Source organism: Phyllostomus discolor, chromosome 12, assembly GCF_004126475.2.
Source record: "Phyllostomus discolor isolate MPI-MPIP mPhyDis1 chromosome 12, mPhyDis1.pri.v3, whole genome shotgun sequence".
In the NCBI taxonomy this organism is placed as follows: Eukaryota; Metazoa; Chordata; class Mammalia; order Chiroptera; family Phyllostomidae; genus Phyllostomus; species Phyllostomus discolor.
The window spans coordinates 73,155,122-73,170,710 of NC_040914.2; the positions used below are offsets into that span (position 1 = coordinate 73,155,122).

At 57.8% G+C, this 15,589-nt stretch overlaps 2 protein-coding genes across 5 annotated transcripts; one reads left to right on the forward strand and one right to left on the reverse strand.

Moving 5' to 3' along the window:
- Positions 1 to 142: 142 nt before the first annotated feature.
- On the reverse strand, positions 143 to 9,323 carry TAF1C (TATA-box binding protein associated factor, RNA polymerase I subunit C). Of its 4 annotated transcripts, none has more exons than XM_028502047.2 (15): positions 9,171 to 9,323; positions 6,766 to 6,904; positions 5,632 to 5,713; positions 5,323 to 5,420; positions 5,158 to 5,247; positions 5,004 to 5,077; positions 4,163 to 4,401; positions 3,904 to 4,020; positions 3,704 to 3,821; positions 3,545 to 3,616; positions 3,243 to 3,378; positions 2,922 to 3,065; positions 2,098 to 2,272; positions 1,873 to 2,010; positions 143 to 1,796 (listed from the first exon to the last, which is right to left on the reverse strand). In XM_028502047.2, exons 2-15 carry the CDS (start codon positions 6,901 to 6,903, stop codon positions 694 to 696), a joined length of 2,724 nt encoding a protein of 907 aa, XP_028357848.1. In that variant the 5' UTR covers position 6,904; positions 9,171 to 9,323; the 3' UTR covers positions 143 to 693. The 4 variants fall into 4 exon arrangements, with proteins under 4 accessions (XP_028357848.1, XP_035868164.1, XP_035868165.1 ...); XM_036012271.1 differs by having other exon boundaries at positions 3,904 to 4,026; XM_036012272.1 differs by lacking the exons at positions 5,323 to 5,420; positions 5,632 to 5,713; positions 6,766 to 6,904; positions 9,171 to 9,323 and having other exon boundaries at positions 3,904 to 4,026; positions 4,491 to 5,077; positions 5,158 to 5,222.
- Positions 9,324 to 10,328: 1,005 nt separating this feature from the next.
- ADAD2 (adenosine deaminase domain containing 2) lies at positions 10,329 to 15,219 on the forward strand. Its single transcript, XM_028502169.2, has 10 exons — positions 10,329 to 10,869; positions 12,419 to 12,559; positions 12,828 to 12,938; positions 13,028 to 13,153; positions 13,251 to 13,401; positions 13,487 to 13,654; positions 13,779 to 14,011; positions 14,106 to 14,349; positions 14,634 to 14,754; positions 14,842 to 15,219. Exons 1-10 carry the CDS (start codon positions 10,425 to 10,427, stop codon positions 14,944 to 14,946), a joined length of 1,845 nt encoding a protein of 614 aa, XP_028357970.1. The 5' UTR covers positions 10,329 to 10,424; the 3' UTR covers positions 14,947 to 15,219.
- Positions 15,220 to 15,589: the final 370 nt, after the last annotated feature.

The window sequence follows — 15,589 nt, forward strand, 5'->3', positions numbered from 1 at the left end:
AGCCATTTCATCAGGTACCCTGAGATAAGACAATTCCCCTCACACGTGATTAGAAATCTAGCCCAAACCCTGGCGTCCTGTGAAATTTCAAGTGGGTGTTTTCCTCACAGGTGAGCAGACTCCTCCACCAGAGCCACAGAGCTTTGAGCAAATGAACTATGCATCAGACACCAAAAACTACCTAAGTGGACACCTCCCAGTCCTAGAAACTGCATCACTCAAAACCATGTTCAAGTGATGAATTTATTCAGTCCCTAAAAGCAGGCCCAAAGCATCTCCCTCATGGTAGAAATGGCTTCACACACACCAACTAGCCCACGGCAGCTGCTGACGCCCACCATACCAGCAGCTGCTCAGTGTCCCGTTTCACTGTCTCACCCTGTCACTGGGGACACTGGGGACACAGCCTGCGTGAGCTGGAGCCCACGGCCTGACTGGAGGCCCTGCTTCAAGCACAGCGCTGCTCCTGGAGGGAACCTGCCTTTGTTAGTATCTTCAGGCAAAACAAAGTACAGGAAGTTCCTGTCCCTCCAACTTGGCTCCACATCATCTGTGCATGTCTCCAGCCACAGTGGCCTTTAGGAAGCAGAGAAGCCTGCACCCTGAGACCGTTCCCAAAGTTTCAGTCACAGAAGGCACGGCCGGTCCAGGACTGAGGCTCCTCGGAGGTGGGGGAGCAGCTTTCTCAGGCCCTCAGAAGCCCATGCGGGGCTTCTTCCGGCGCGGCTGAGAGCCGGAGACGACAGGAGTCTGCCGCCCAGAGCGGGTGGTACGGAGGCTGGAGGTCTGGGAAGAGAGCATGGCAGCACCCCCTAGTGTGTCTCTTTGGAGTGACCGTTTGGCTGCACAGTCCCGAGGGGCCTGTTGTCTGCAAGGGGTGGTCTGGATGCTGGAGGTCTGGGAAGGGGGCACAGTGGCACCTCTCAGGGTGTACCTTTGGCGTGGCAGCTCAGCTGTGCAGTCCTGGAGAGTCTGCTGCCTGGAAGGGGTGGCCTGGATGCTGGAGGTCTGGGAGAGGGGTATGGAGACACCTTCTGGGGTATCCCCTTGAAGGGGTAGCTTGGCCATATAGTCCCGGAGAGTCTGCTGCCGTTCTGAGGGGATGCCTCGGGCCCACAGATCCTGGGTCAACTCCTGGGAGGGCAAGGTCTCTGGGAGCTGAGGCCTGGACACAGGGGATGTCCGGTCGGGGCTGTGAGGGGGACTGGTGGCATCTGAGAGGTCCAGGCGGCCGCTGAGTGAGGAAAAGGTACTGGACAGCTGCATCCGACGCTTGTGTCGCTTGGGCTGTTTCCCGGGCCTGGAGCCCTTGCCCTGCTGCCGCTCCCACCAGGCAGCCGCCGGGCCTTCCCAGGCTTCCTCCAACCGCTCACTGAGCTCATCCTTGGGGCCTGGCTCGGGGGCCGGGGGTGGCTCTGCCGTGGGGAGCGAGCCCAGGTCCCTCTGCTGCAGCAGCCGCCCTTCGGCCATGGCTGCCCGGAGACCCTCTGGCACTTTCCCCTCAACCTTCCGCTGCTCCTTGAGGCCCAGCAGATGGCGGTGGGAAAAGGTGGGTGCGGCCCACACAGGGGGAGCCGGAGGCACCTCCAGGAGGGCCTTCAGCCACCTGCGGCAACAAGTAGTGGCACGGGGGCTCCAGGAAGCTGTGGGGGCGTGGAAGTTGGGCCTGGGGTCTCCAGGGGACTGGGAGTCCTCCCGAAGATGGAGGCGCTGGTGGAAGACATCCCCAGCTGCTGAGAGTTGGAAGAGCGACAGGACTGGTGTGGAGGCAGAGGGTGGAAGGGCGGCAACCAGACCTGCAGACAGGAGTGACAGTGATCCCAAGGCCTATTGGGGTGCAGTCCCCCAAACCCCTCCCTTACCCCAGGGTACCTATAGTTGGTGCTTGTAGACGTTCCTGCAGCTGTTGCTGACTCTTGGGCTCCAGCAAGGGGAATGCGGAGAGGGAGTCGCTACGGGAAGGGAGAGACTGGGGCGGCCCTGCCAGCCGGGGCATGGAGGCCCCCTCCCCTGGAGGGAGGACAGACAGCTGAGGTCCCATCCAGGCTCCAGCCCTGCCCACCTCCCTCACGCTCCCTGCCCTCACTGGACCCTCACCTGCGATGTGTAGCAGCTGCAGCTGCCCGCCATGGCCTCCGAGAAGCAGTGGCCTCGGGCAGCCAGGGCGGGGTGGAGGCAGCAGCTGGGCCAGGAGGGGAGCAGAGGGAAGGCCGTGGTCCCACTTCAGCATGGGCACCAAGGGGAGGCGTTCATCCACCAGGTAGAGTGAGAACTGGGGCCCAGAAGAAACAAGAGAGAGGGGATGTGACTGAGACAGGGAATAATGGTCTGCTGACATCCAGTGGCCCCACGTGGCTCTCAGGATGAGTCCAAACCCGAGGGGTCACGCACTCCGTGACCGGCCCTGACCACCTCTCCACCTTCAAGTGCCCCGCTCCGCCCAAGAGGTGCTTCCTGAGTGGGCAGGACCATCTCTCTCATCCTGATGGCCGCAAGTGGGAGAAGGGATCTCAGGGGAGGTGCGGAGAAGTCCTGGCACACAGAAACCCACCTGGCTTTCCCCCAGCCTTCTCCCGACTCACCAGACCCTGGGATCCATGCTTGAGACACACTAACACCCCGGGAACCCTCAGACCTGCCCTTCCCTGAGCACACAAGGAACCATCTGCCTGTGCAGAGACCGCCCTGCTCCCCTACCCCATGCCTTTCTTCCTCACCTGGTGCATCCCCACTGGCGGCTTACAGCCCCGCTTGGATGGCCAACCCACGAGGCCATTCCTACCTGCTGGTCAGCATGTTTTGGCCACAGACTCTTCAGGGTTTTGTGATTCTTATTTCACCTGCAGTTAGTTGTCCCAGGACCCTCTCTAGTAACTGGCTGAGACAGTGCCAAGGAACAGCAGGGGGAAGGTGTCACTCACCTGGGTACAGATGAGATGGAGTGTAGGCTGCAGAGAATCAGGGCCACACTCCCCCAGGTACTGGGTTAGCAGGACACGTTCCCCCTTCTGGCACGATGCTTCTGCACCCGCACGGAAAAGCAGCAAACCGCAGCCTGGTGGGCCCTGGGGGAGAAAGCCAGGTCAGCCCTCCTGCAATCCGAGGTCTGGAACACCACCGAGCCGTGGGAGTCCCTGACCTGTTGCTTTTCATGCCCTGGGGGACGTCCCTCATGCCAGCCCCCACCCCGTGTTATCTGCTCTGTCCCACTGCTGAGCCTGTGACAACCCCCGACCCCTCACCTGGGTGTCGATAATTTTCACTCCAGTGCGGTCGCCCACAGTCAGCACCCGAGGGTGGGCGGTGAAGTCGGCCCAACGCCAGGGAGAGGGGTCTCGAAACACAAGGGTCTCAGGATCCTTATAGATCTGCTGAAGCCTTGGGGAGACAGGGCAGCCATGGGTGGGGAGATGAGCTGAGGGGGTTGGGGAAGAGGCGGGGCAACCAGGCCCTGGGTCCAGGACAAGCTATGTGGGGAGCGCGGGCCACAGTCCAGGGGGAGCCGTTTGTGGAGGTGGAGGGTTGTTCGGGAAAGGGGCATTACCCATCTTGGGGTGTCCACAGGCAGACGGCTCCCGAACGGCTGCAGACAACCAGCTCCCCAGGCAGGTGAGGGCTACAGGGCATAAATGTGATTAACGTTGGGCCACACCCTCCTCCCATGCCTATCTCCTTGCCAACCAGCCCGACTCGGCCCCCTTACCTGAGGTTGACCCCTGTGGCCCCCTTCTCGACCTGCAGCACCTGGAGAGGGGAGGGCTGCCCCTGCTTACTGACCTTCCATAGGGCACAGTAGTAGTCAGAGCGGACAGCCAGCAGAGCTGAGGAGGGCATGGAGAGGGTCAGGGTCAGGGTCAGGCAGCAGGTCAGTCAGCAGGCAAAGGAGGTACCCAAGGGCCTTACATTCTCCCTGCACGGTGCAGGTCACCACCTGCCGGACAGGTCCCCGGAGCTGGATGTGACCAGGTTTCCCAAGGATCCGAGGGTCACCGCCTGGGGTCAGGCGAACCTCTTGGAAATCTGGGCCTCTTGCTAAGGATACACACAGGACCTCTGATCACTACAAGGCCCCCCAAACTTCCTGCCTTTCCCCTGGACCATGCCAAGAGCCTGTCCTCCACCAGAGGGAGCTGCTGGGGTCCTGCCCAGCGAGAAAGGATACGCAGCCTGTCCAAGGCACCTCCTGCAGGGTAGACCAGCTGCCTGACCCGGGGCGTCCTTCCAGGCAGCCAGGCCAGTGCGCCTCCAGTGAAGGCATCGTCTAGGAGCAGCTGCTCCCACCGCATCACCAGCTCCTCGTGCAGCAGCTCTCCCAGGAGGTTCGACACTGACTTGCCCAGGATCGGGTCCCCGAGGATGGAGAACCGGCGCTGTCGGTGGCTGAAGCAAGCCCAGGGACACCTGGGGACAAGAGGATGGCAGAAGGGTCAGGCTGTAGCACTGAGGAGGAGGAGGACTGGGTAGGTGCAGTGGACACATTGTTAATCTACCTAGAATTCTTCCTGCAGGAACCACCCCACCAGGGGCAGTCACATGACCCAGACCCGGCCACTGGAGTACTCCATCACCCTGGCCACAGTGACCGGCTCACAGGTGGGCAGGACACCCAAGCCAAGCCAGCAACACCCTTCCTGGGACTTCTGATGGTGCCTCAGGAAAAGTCACTGGCTCTTTCCTTGGACTCATAAGCCATCTTGCTGTACTCGGAAACTGTGTAGGAATTAAGCCAGGCAGAGGCAAGCGGATGAGAAAATAAAGAGACACAGCCCTGTTTCAAATATCACTTAAAAACTTGGATGCGGCCATGCCTGCAGCCCATGAACTGAAATTCCCTTCCCCCGCAGACTGGTGGAGCTAGGAAGTCGGTGTGAGGAACCTGGCTCACGACCGCATGGCATGGGGAGTGACTGTGAGGGAAACCTGGACCCACCCATGCCCGGTTCCTTCCACATCCCCACTGCCAGCTAGGGCTCCCACCCCATCCTTTCTCATTAGCCACTTGCCCCCAGGGCTGGTGTCCACCGAGGTCCTGGAGTATCCTCTGCACACTGACCACTGTCTTCTTCTTAGAGTAGCTCTGCGTGGAAAGGCCTTGTCAAGCGCGCTCATCCTGATGTGAACTGGGAGCCCCTCTCCCGGCTGACCAGGGTCACTCACCCGTGCTCCCTCCAGTTTGAAATTCTCCAGCATCAGTTTCCCCAGGGGTGCAAAGGCTATGTCCCCATGGTCCCACAGGAACCGGCTGAACTGTGGGAGGAGAGGATGCCAGGTCACTAAGCACAGCCCCAGCCACCCGGCACTGTCCATTGTGGGGCCACTCACCTGCTCAGTAACATCCAGCACAGCTTTGGGCTGTCTCCGGAACTTGGGACCTCCCCGGCAAAGCAGGTCCTGGGCAGTCAGGCCAGGGTCCCAGGGATCTGAGGGACGAGTGCAGTTGGGGAAGGAGTCTGTCCCAGGGACCAGGAAGGGCCCAGAAGTGGGGTCATGTATCCCAGGTGACTGGAGGAACCCAAGGACCCTGGGGATGGAGGACATTAGCAGGGAGAGGGAAGGTCTCAGGGAAGGGTGGAGGAGAGAAGCAATGGGAGAGCAGCTTGGAAGGGGGCCCCCCAGGACCAAAACCCTTACCGGGACCAGGAGGCAGCAAGGGAAGGGGCCCAGGAGTGTCTGGCTCCCAGAGCAGGCCCTTGGCCAAATGTGGTGTCCCATTCTGCGGAAACACAACCATGGACACAATGTCACAGTGAGCACGCTCCCGGGACAGGCACTGTCACCAGCACTCGTCCTTTATTGATGCGTTCGATCCTTACAAGGAGCCCACCGAGTCAGTATGATGATCGTCGTTGCTTTACTGATGAAAAAATGGGGGCATAGGGAGGCTGTCACTTGTCCCAGGTGACAGCCGGTCCACATTTTTGACCTCCAGGCTGCACTGGCTCTCAAAGGAGCCCCTGCACCATGATCAGCCACCCCAAATCCTACCTGACTCTCACTTCTACTCAAGACCCCATGGTCACTTACTCAGGGCAGCCACAGGCCACCCCACTTTCCACCACAGGGCCAGGGATGGTGCAGCTCAAACCCGCAGGGGATGGAAGGGCTGGCAAGCCATGCTCCCTGAAGGGCCGGTCTGACTTCAGCCTCTCCTCGTCAAGGAAGCCCACAGCTCCCCTCCCTCACCCCCACCGTTTCTTTTAATGCTCTCTCACCCATTTGTCTCTGCCTGCAGGAGCCCTTAGCCAGTCTGTCTCTGAGGAGCAGCCCGATGGCTTAGGCTTCCAGGGAAAGAGCTGATGTCCTTCCCACCCCAGGAGGTATCCCACCCCTCCCCACCATGTCTTTCAGCATACTTCTGGTTTCACTCGAAGCTATTATCCCACTTTGTAATGATTTTGTCTCTGGGGCTGTGCACTTGTCTATTCCTACTCAATCTAAGTTCCACAGGGGCAGGGATGGTATCTGACTTGTTCACGTTGGATTCCCAGGGCCTAATGAGGTATCTGGCACACTGTAGGGGCTGTTCAGTGAGTATCTTTTGAACAAACAGAGGGGAGAGAGGCAGGAAGAGCGAGCTAGCCTGTTCCCACTCAGTGGACCCTCTGTGGGTGGTAGGTCATCCCATGGACCCCAAAGGAGGGGATTCTGGCTCAGCCCGTGTCTTAGCAGATATACCACTCTGTACTCCTGCCAGCTGGTGTAAATGCTAGAAAACAGTGAAGGTGCCCACCCCAGAACCTCCAGGGTTCTTCCCACCATACTCACCTTGGAGGTCTGGGGCAGGGACTCTGGAAGGGTCAGTGCATCTCTCCAGCTGCACATGAAGGACATGTCAGGGACATCGCTCAGTCCAAGGGGGCCCGTCATAAACAGCATGGGACGGAGGGAGCTGGGGAAGTCCATTCTGGAAAACAAGACCTGCGCATTACACTGGCCTTCCAAAGGCCTGAACCTGACCAACGGCCCCCAGAGTTCCTGGGAGAGACGTGCCCTCAGAGGGATACACTTTCTTTGAGAAAGGAATTAATAAAGAACAGATGAATACACAGCCTCCTGCCATATTAAAACCAACTAACCATCCATGAGGGAGGGGATGGCAGTGGACCAAGGATGTGGTTTTGGGAATAGCTAGGGGAAGCCTCGTTGAGAAGAAGGCATTGGACACAGCCTGAACCTAATGAGGCAGAGAACCAGAGACAACTAGGAAGAGGGTTCCTGGCAGAATGAATAGCAAATGCAAAAGTCCTGGGGCAGGATGTGTTTAAGAAACAACTAGGCCATAGAACCAGCAAGGAGGAGAGTGGTGGCGAATGAAGTCAGACAGGTGGCAAGGGGCCGGCCTCTATCATTACTCTCAGATATTATGATTACATATTTTATAGACTGCACAGGCCCTACACTCCAGCCTACACGCTCAATACTAACTGAAGCTCCCCAAAGCCAGGACTGAGTCTTGTCTGTTGAGTATAGCATCTTCCAGAAAATGCACTGTGTTGAATAAAAATAAATTTAGTGAAAGGGCTTTGCCTACTACAAAGTGCTCTAGAAGTATAAGTAGCCACATTATCCTTCTTTATTTTATTAACAGCAAAAATAATAGCAGTGCTCACTCACTGAGTACAAACACACACCTGCCAGGCATGGTACTGCATGTTCTGTTCTCCTCCGAATTTGAGTTCAGGAAACTGAAGCTCAGGAAAGAGCCACTTGCCCGAGGCCAACAGCTTGATCCCCTGTCTGATTCAAAGTCCACATCCTGCACCACTACTCTCAGGTGCATCCAAAAGGAAACACTCGCATTAGGGTCTTAGCAAGCACAAGTCTTTCCCCTTGGCACGGCCACTGCATTTTATCAGTTTATTCTGTAAGCTCCGCACATCCATGTACCCTCATGGCCGTGCATAATACCCATCACACAGTGAATGCATGTCAAATGAATCAGTATATTTCTCCAGCATATCAGCCTCATTCTAACTATGGCTTATGTGCACAGACTTATCTCTTCCACCAGGTGCAAGCTCTCTGAGGGCCAGGACTGTATCTGATTCATTCCTGAGCTACGGGTGTCCGGCTGCTGCTGTCATTCTCTTTTCCACAGCCAGGGAGGAAAGTGGCAAGAATCAGGGGGTGCTCAGTGAGTCCCTGTGAAAAAATGCCAGCTTACATAGGACTGACTGTACCGAGTGCAAGTTCAGGAGCAACCAAGCCTCCTGGAGCGGGTTGCATCCCTAATAAACCAGCATGCACACACAAAAGTTCCCAGTTTGTCTCTTGTTCCAGGGCTCCAATCACACTGACCTCCTCTAAATTCTTCCTCACCATGCTTTTCACCACAGGGTCGCTGCACACTATCTCTCTTCTTTGAATGAGTGCCAAGGCCCTTCTTCCTATCCACCTACAAAATCCTCCTCCTCCTCCAGCTTTCAATCAGGAAGCCTCTCTCAGTTCTTCAACTCTATCCTCCCACCACACCTTGCATGCTTCCTCCTGAACACGCAGGCAATGTGTAACTGCATAGTTAAAGATGAAGCTGTTTGATTAAAAGCTGCTGCAATAGTCGCCGTGGGTAAGGTACCTGATTTATCCCCAGTGCCTTGGTATTTGCTACATCATAACAGTAAGGAACAAATCCAGGACGAAATGAAGAAGAGACAGGAACCTAACGGACTCAAACAAACCTAGACAGTTTGAGAGTACTGGCGGAGCCTACCTCAGATAAAGCCCCAAGGCAAGGCAGCCTCAACTTCCCAACCTCACCCGTGGCTCCCCAGATCTCTTCAGATCTCCAAGGGTACATTACTGCCACGCGGAACACGGCAAAAAGTGAACTTGTCGCAGCGGATGGGCCAGGGGATCTGGAGGGTCCCTCCCCTCATACACCTACTCGGCAAAGTCCTCCCTACGCTCCTCTTCCCACTCCACCTCCAGGTCCCAGAATTTTAGCAGCAGAGGACTCTCTCATCAAGCGCTGCATACCAGACACCTGCTGCCACGCTTATTTGTAGGACGCTCACCACTCCACGAGCTAGAGGCTTATAACTCACTTTGCAGGTATCGGGTGACTTGTCCCAAAGCCACACAGCTTGGGACCGCAGGACCCACGCGGAGAGCAGAACCGAGCTCTCCCCCTGCACCCCTCCGCCTGCCCTCCAGGCGGCACAAGCACTTACGTGGCCCTGGCCTCGCCGTGCCCTTCTAGAACATGGACCTCCGCATGACGCTTATCCGACCCTCGAGACAGGAGCCCCAAAGCAGCACCCTAGCTGCCCCAACCCTCGTGGATCACACCCACAATAGCTGTTAACAGACTTCCGGGCTGGGACGGAAGAGCTCCCGGGAAGGCAGACAGTCCCGCCTCCCAGCCCGACCTCACGGGCGCCCTACAGCGCCACCTCCCGGGTGGAGGGGGAATGGGAGTGGAGGCGGTTCCCAGGGGCCAGAAATAGGCCCCTATACGACTCCAACTTTAGGCTCCCTTCAAGCACTTATGTATTGCAGCATAACGGGCCACATGTATATTGTCTTCATCCCTAGTTTCACCTTATTTTTGTTATTTCTCCTTCATCCTTCGTCTCTCATCTTAAAGGATTTGTGTTGTAGTATTTTTATGAGCCAAGTCAAAATCCTTTTTGAGGAGAGAAAGAGCAGGGTACCAAGTATTTAGTTTTGACTAGACAGCACTTCTGGTTGGCTTCAGGAAGGCATAGAGTTTACAGGTTTTTCTCCACGGTATCTTTGAGAGAGAGAGACAGAGAGAGAGAGAGAAACTTATTGTTCCACTTACTTATTTGTTCACATGTGCCCTGACTGGGGATTGAACCCACAACCATGGTGTATCAGACTGATGCTCTAAGCAACTGAGCTAGCCAGCCAGGGCCCAGTTTATGGTTTTAAAATGTAGATCCTAAAAATGCTGTGGGGCTGCTTCCATTTAGAACACCTTCACTTACCTGATGAGATCTCCAGACACAGCTAAGTAACTCAGGTAGGCTGCTGGGATGGCTGTGGGTTCAGGGAATTTTTGAGCAGGCAGGAAAGGTACGATGTTGGATTTGGAGTACCCAGACTTCTTCCCTAGTCTTTGCTTCCCCGGAACCACCACAGGGCGGAGTTCACTCATACGATCCCCACCCCCAACCCTGTCCCGAAAGCGGGATACGGGCCAGGTGACCACTCTGTCCACAGCCAGGCGGTGGCTGTCCAGAAGACTGGCCATCCCGTTGGTCGAAAGCACTGTCTGCAACAGCTCTACGGGCTCTCATTGGCCAATGGCATGTGGGGGGGGGGAGGGGGCGGGCTGAGCTCGCTACGCACTCTACGCTGCACCACGTGCTCTCCACGTGGGCGCTGGGTGGCTGGTGTAAAAACGGCACGCGCCGCGCAGTGAAATCAGCTGCTGTTCTATCTGGCCTTTGCGTGCGGCCATGGCTTCGTCGGCCAGCACGGGCCCAGGAGCCGACGACGGTGGCCGCAGGAAGCCCCGCCTGGCGGCTTCATTGCAGATTAGTCCAAGGCGTCCTTCTGCCAACCCTGGCCAAGATCCCAGGCAGCCTCGGCCTGTCCCCAGCGTGGACAGTGAGGGGGGTGGGCAGGCCCTGGCCTCGACTGTGGGGGACGGTGGGTCCTTGGGGAGGGCCGTAGTTGGAGTACTGGGGACAGCTCAGGCACCAGAAGACTTAGAGGGACAGATGGGGAGGTCCCCGAGGGTCTCTGTCCCACCTACAGGGCCCGCTGGGGACTTCCCAAAGGCGGCCAGACAGCTGGGCCTGCAACTCAAAGATCTGCCGCCTGACCGGGCTGTGGCCTCGCTCGCACAGTACACCGCCAGTCTAGGAGTCTCCCTGATCTTCCGAGAGGACCAGATGCCAGGTGAGGTCTAGTGGCCGGGGGCGGCAGCGCGTCCCAGGCTAACCCCAGATCAAGAGGGGGATCCATGAGCTGGGCCTGAGCCTGGGATCTGAGGCAGACCCCCTCTTCTGCTTAAGGTACCCCATCCACTGTTTACATGGGTAGGTATGGTTTTTATTCATTTATTTTTTTTAATTTTGACATAATTAAATAGTATGAAAGAACTCCCATAAACTCTTCACCCAAACTCTTCATTTAACATTTGCCACCTTTGCTTTGTGTATGTCTCTCTGCCCATTCTATATATTTATATATGAATGTCTACATTGATTTTTTGAACAATCTGAAAATTTTACGTCGCATTCAGATTTACCATTCACATTCAGATTTTGCCAGTTGTCCCAACAATGGCCACTTTTTTTCCAAACCAGCACAAACTGTCATATTTAGCTGGCATGCCTCTTTACTCCTTGTTTATCTGAAACAGTTCCTCAGTCTGTCTTCGTCTTCAGGACATTGGTGTTTTTGAGGAGTCGGAACTGGTCGTTTTGTAGGATGTCCTTGCACTGGGGCTGGTCTCTTTCCTCAGACTTGGGTTCAAGATGTGCATTGTCGGCAGGCACATGTGGGCCGTCAGTCCCCCAGGATGCCTGTGATCCGCTTGTCCTACCACTGGCGGTGTCCCCTGGGGGGGCCTGACTGGGGTAGCTTCAACAGGTGTCTGTACTTCCACTTTGTGCTTAGTCCGTCATGGGGGGAGGTGGTATCTGGAGGTGGTGTGAGCATTAGGGGTGGTGTTACCCCTAATGCCATCAGCTAGTTTTGTTGGTTTGGTGGTTGGTTTTGATGGTTGTCGCCAGATTTGGTTACTCCTGCGCTGGCTGCCGCGTGTTGGTTTTTTGATAGCAGTCTTCCTTCTGTATCCACCAGCTGCATTCTTGATGCCCATTTAGAGTGCGTGAATCTGGGTGCTAGTGAGCAGTGCTGAGCTGGGGGTTCTCCTCCAAAAGGGCAGTCCTTTTGGGAAACAGTTTAGCAGCAAGTACCAGCAACTACCATGAACTGAACCAAGTTTATGCCCTTTGACCACGTGATCCCCATTCCAGGATCTTCGTGTTTCGTGTCATAAGTAACACCTGAAAAGATAATGCGTGGTATTCGAAACTTTCAGACGCAGAAGAGAAACAGAGGTGTGGAGTGTCTGTGGAAAGGCAGCGGGTGCCGTGTGCTCGGGGCGAATAACACAGCCTGGGGTTTGGGTCCTGGCACCACTGGGGCACACTGCTTGCCCTTTGTGTAGCCTCTGGTAAAAGGGGGTCTTACTGTCCTGTTTCAGAGGGGTTTGTGAGGATTCTCCGGGTGGCGATGGCCCAGTACACCAAGGCCCGTGCTGGGCCTGGGGCAGGAGTCAGCAGTCCCTGTGCCCATCATTCTGGCCATCCCGGGCATCAGAGGGCGGGGGGAAACCCGCCATGGCTCAGGTGGGACAGCTGCCATGGCTCTCCTAGAGAGGGCGGGCCATGACAGACATGAAGTGCAGGGCACCACTTCACGCCCCCTCCTTCCCTAGACCCCTGCTGCCCCTTCTCTGTGTGGGCAGAACTGGATGGGGTGGCCTGCCCTGCGGGCACTGCCAACAGCAAGAAGGAGGCCAAACAGCAAGCAGCTCTCTTTGCCCTCAAGTACATCCAGAGTCAGATGGAGAGCCCAGGTAAGGGGCCAGGTGACCCAGGTGACTAAGCCCGAGCTGGGGCCGAAGCCCTATGTGCCTATATGTGGGCAGGGTGGGTTGCTGCAGAGACCGTCTGGGCATCAGGATCGGGCCTGTGGGGAGCTAGGGAGGGGGGTGTGGGCTGACCCTTGCACTCATGTCCTTTGAAGCCTGCCCATCATTGGGGCAGGGACTGCTAGAGGTGCAGCCAGGAACTAGTTTCTGGAAGGTGACCCACTCAACCATGGAACCTCTTGGTTTCCTGAAGGACAAAAGACAGGAGGGCAGACCCCAGCATCCATGGCGACCCACACCCTTGCCTTTCTTCCAGAGCCCCCAAAGACCCCCAGCAGGCCTCCACTCAGCGATCTGAATGTAGGTAGGTGGGCCCCTGTGGACCTGACACCTGTGGCGAGAGGAGGGGCACTGCCTGTGGGGCCCCCACCTCTGCCCTCTCCTCATATGCAGAGAACATCCTGACCCACGAGCAGCGCTGCGCAGCTGTGGTCAGTGCTGGCTTTGACCGCCTGGTGAGTGAGACCTCACCGTACCGGGCCTGTAAGGGGACTGTGGCTGCCGTCATCCTGGAGAGAGGTAGGGGTTGCCATGCCAACACCTCCCCCCACCTCGGGAGGCCCCTGTTGGTCCCATGCCTTACTTTGGCCACTGTGTCTGCTTTCTCCCCTTGCAGAGGTCCCAGGTGCCAGGGGCCATGCCAAGGAGATCTACAACCTGGTAGCCCTGGGCACAGGCAACAGCAGCTGTGCTGGCTGGCTGGAGTTCTCAGGCCGGCAGCTCCATGACTGCCACGGCCTGGTGGTCGCGCGCAGGGCCCTGCTGAGGTGAAGGGTGGGCTGGGTGGGTGCTTTGTGGCAGCTCTGCTCAGGACTTGGCATCTCCCAGTTGCTCCCTCCCTGTCTCTCCCAGATTCTTGTACCGGCAGCTCTTGCTGGCAACACAGGGTGGCCCCAAGGGCAGGGAGCAGTCTGTGCTGGCCCCCCAGCCTGGGCCTGGGTTCCCCTTTGTCCTCAAGCCTCGGATCTTCATACACTTCTACATCAGCAACACCCCCAAGGGAGCTGCTCACGACATCTAGTATGTGGGGAGCCCCTGTGGGGTCCCTTGGTGTGACAGATCGGGAAGGGCAATGTCAGGTAGGGTCCGAAGAGCGGCCCTGGCGCCGGTCTCCAAGGTCCTGCCTCCTTCTCTGCCTCTGCAGCCTCCCGCCGCCATCCTCAGAGGGTCGCCTTCTGCACGGCGCCCCCTTCCGCCTGCAGGCCCACATCCGGGGGGAGCTGAAGCCCGTGTGCTTCGTGTCCCCCACGATCCGGGACACCCACGTGGGCTGCCTCTCAGCCAGTGACAAGCTGTCGCGCTGGACTGTGCTGGGGCTGGGTGGTGCCCTGTTGGCCCACTTCTTGCCTCCCCTCTACGCCACCAGCCTTGTCCTGGGTGAGGGCCCTGAGGGGCATGAGGGTGGAAGGCAGGCTCTGGGTGGTCTGCAGGAGAGGGTGGTGACTCAGACCTTGTTTTACTCCTTCCACAGCTGACCCCTGCCACGACCCCCCAACGCTGAGCAGTGCCATCCACACCCGGCCCAACCTAGACAGGGCCTTGGGGTCATGCCTGCCCCCTCCCTACGCCCGTACCATGCTACACCTGTTTTCGGGCCCCCCTGTGGCTCCTTCAGACCCCACCTCCGACAGCTGCCATGACGTGAGCCTCAACTGGAGCCTGGGGGACGCCGATGTCGAGGTTGTGGATGTGACTACCGGGCGTGTGAAAGCCGAGTGAGAAGGGCCTGTGGGAGGACGATGGCGGGGCCTGGTGGCGAGGGGCCCCATCTCCCTGCCTGTGGGGTAAGAGCATGCATGTAGTCACCAGCCTGGGTTCCAGTCCCAGCTCCGCCTCTTACATCGATGTGACCACGGCCAGTGCTTCTGTCACCCACACCATGACCCCCCATGACACCCCTGAGATTGTCATGGCCTGCGTGGGGGGCGTGGTGCAGACGTGTTAGTTCAGCCCGCCTCCTCCCTCCTCTGATCTTTGTGTCCTTTCCCTCCGTCTCCAGTGCTGCCCTCGGGCCTCCCTCCCGCCTCTGCAAGGCGGCCTTTCTCCGGGCCTTCCGCCAGGCTACCCACGCTCTGGGGAAGTCCCACCTCCTGGCCTTGAAGACCTACGAGGAGGCCAAGGTCAGCTCCTTCCCTCCCCTCCTGTCCCCTTTCTCCTGCTCCCCCAGCAGACACCCTCTCTTCACCCCTTCTCATCCCCTTCCCTAGGCTGGGCCCTACCAGGAGGTTCGTCAGCAGCTGTCTTTCCTCCTGGAACAGCAGGGCCTGGGGGCTTGGCCCTCGAAGCCATTGGTGGGCAAATTCAGAAACTAAAAGAGACCTCCAGAGGGCTGACGGCCCTGAGCTGAGCTGGACCCCACTAGAGGAGGGCCGTTTCTGGGGAGGGGTGAGGGGGGTGGGGAGAGAATGGTGGGTGCACAGGGTGAGGTTGGGATTGGAGGGAGGGGCCTGCCTGGCATGATGGAGGGATGGGGGCTGCTGCAGATCTGGGCTCAAATAAAGACACTGTGGTCCTTCTATGTGGTCTTGGCTGTTTTGTGGGGAGGGGTAGCCTGGAGCCCCTTGTTGGTGGAGAGAGAAGCCCAGCCATGGCCAGCTCTTGGCCAGACCCCCTCCTCCCTTCCTTTCCCAGGGTTCGACCTGGGACAGGTGGTAGGGAAGGCAGGTGCCTATTCTGGGCCCCCCGTCTCTGGTTGAGGAAGCTCCGTGGGGTGAGCATCCCGTGTGGAAGGGTGCCTGCGTGGTGGGAGCCCTGTAGTCCCCAGTCAGGAGGAGAGGTGAGGCCCAGGGCTGACAGTAGCCACAGTCCCTGCCCTTAACATCCTCTGGGTCTCGGCAAGTTGGGCCTGGAACCCCGCAGCCGTGCTGGGGTGAATAGTGAGTGTCTCCCACGATTCACGTTTACCTGAAACCTGTAAGAGCGACCTACTTAGAAATGAGGTTTTGCAGATGTAAT

Excerpts from the sequence above, each read along its gene's own strand:
- TAF1C (XM_036012271.1), bottom strand. The coding sequence starts at position 6,903 with ATGGACTTCCCCAGCTCCCTCCGTCCCATGCTGTTTATGACGGGCCCC. Across the intron at positions 4,027-4,162 it reads AGGTGCCTTGGACAGGCTGC|GCCCAGATTTCCAAGAGGTT; the intron begins GTATCCTTTCTC and ends CCTTAGCAAGAG. Across the intron at positions 2,273-2,921 it reads TCCATCTCATCTGTACCCAG|TTCTCACTCTACCTGGTGGA; the intron begins GTGAGTGACACC and ends TCTGGGCCCCAG.
- ADAD2 (XM_028502169.2), top strand. The coding sequence starts at position 10,425 with ATGGCTTCGTCGGCCAGCACGGGCCCAGGAGCCGACGACGGTGGCCGC. Across the intron at positions 13,402-13,486 it reads GCGCGCAGGGCCCTGCTGAG|ATTCTTGTACCGGCAGCTCT; the intron begins GTGAAGGGTGGG and ends TGTCTCTCCCAG. Across the intron at positions 14,012-14,105 it reads CGCCACCAGCCTTGTCCTGG|CTGACCCCTGCCACGACCCC; the intron begins GTGAGGGCCCTG and ends CTCCTTCCACAG.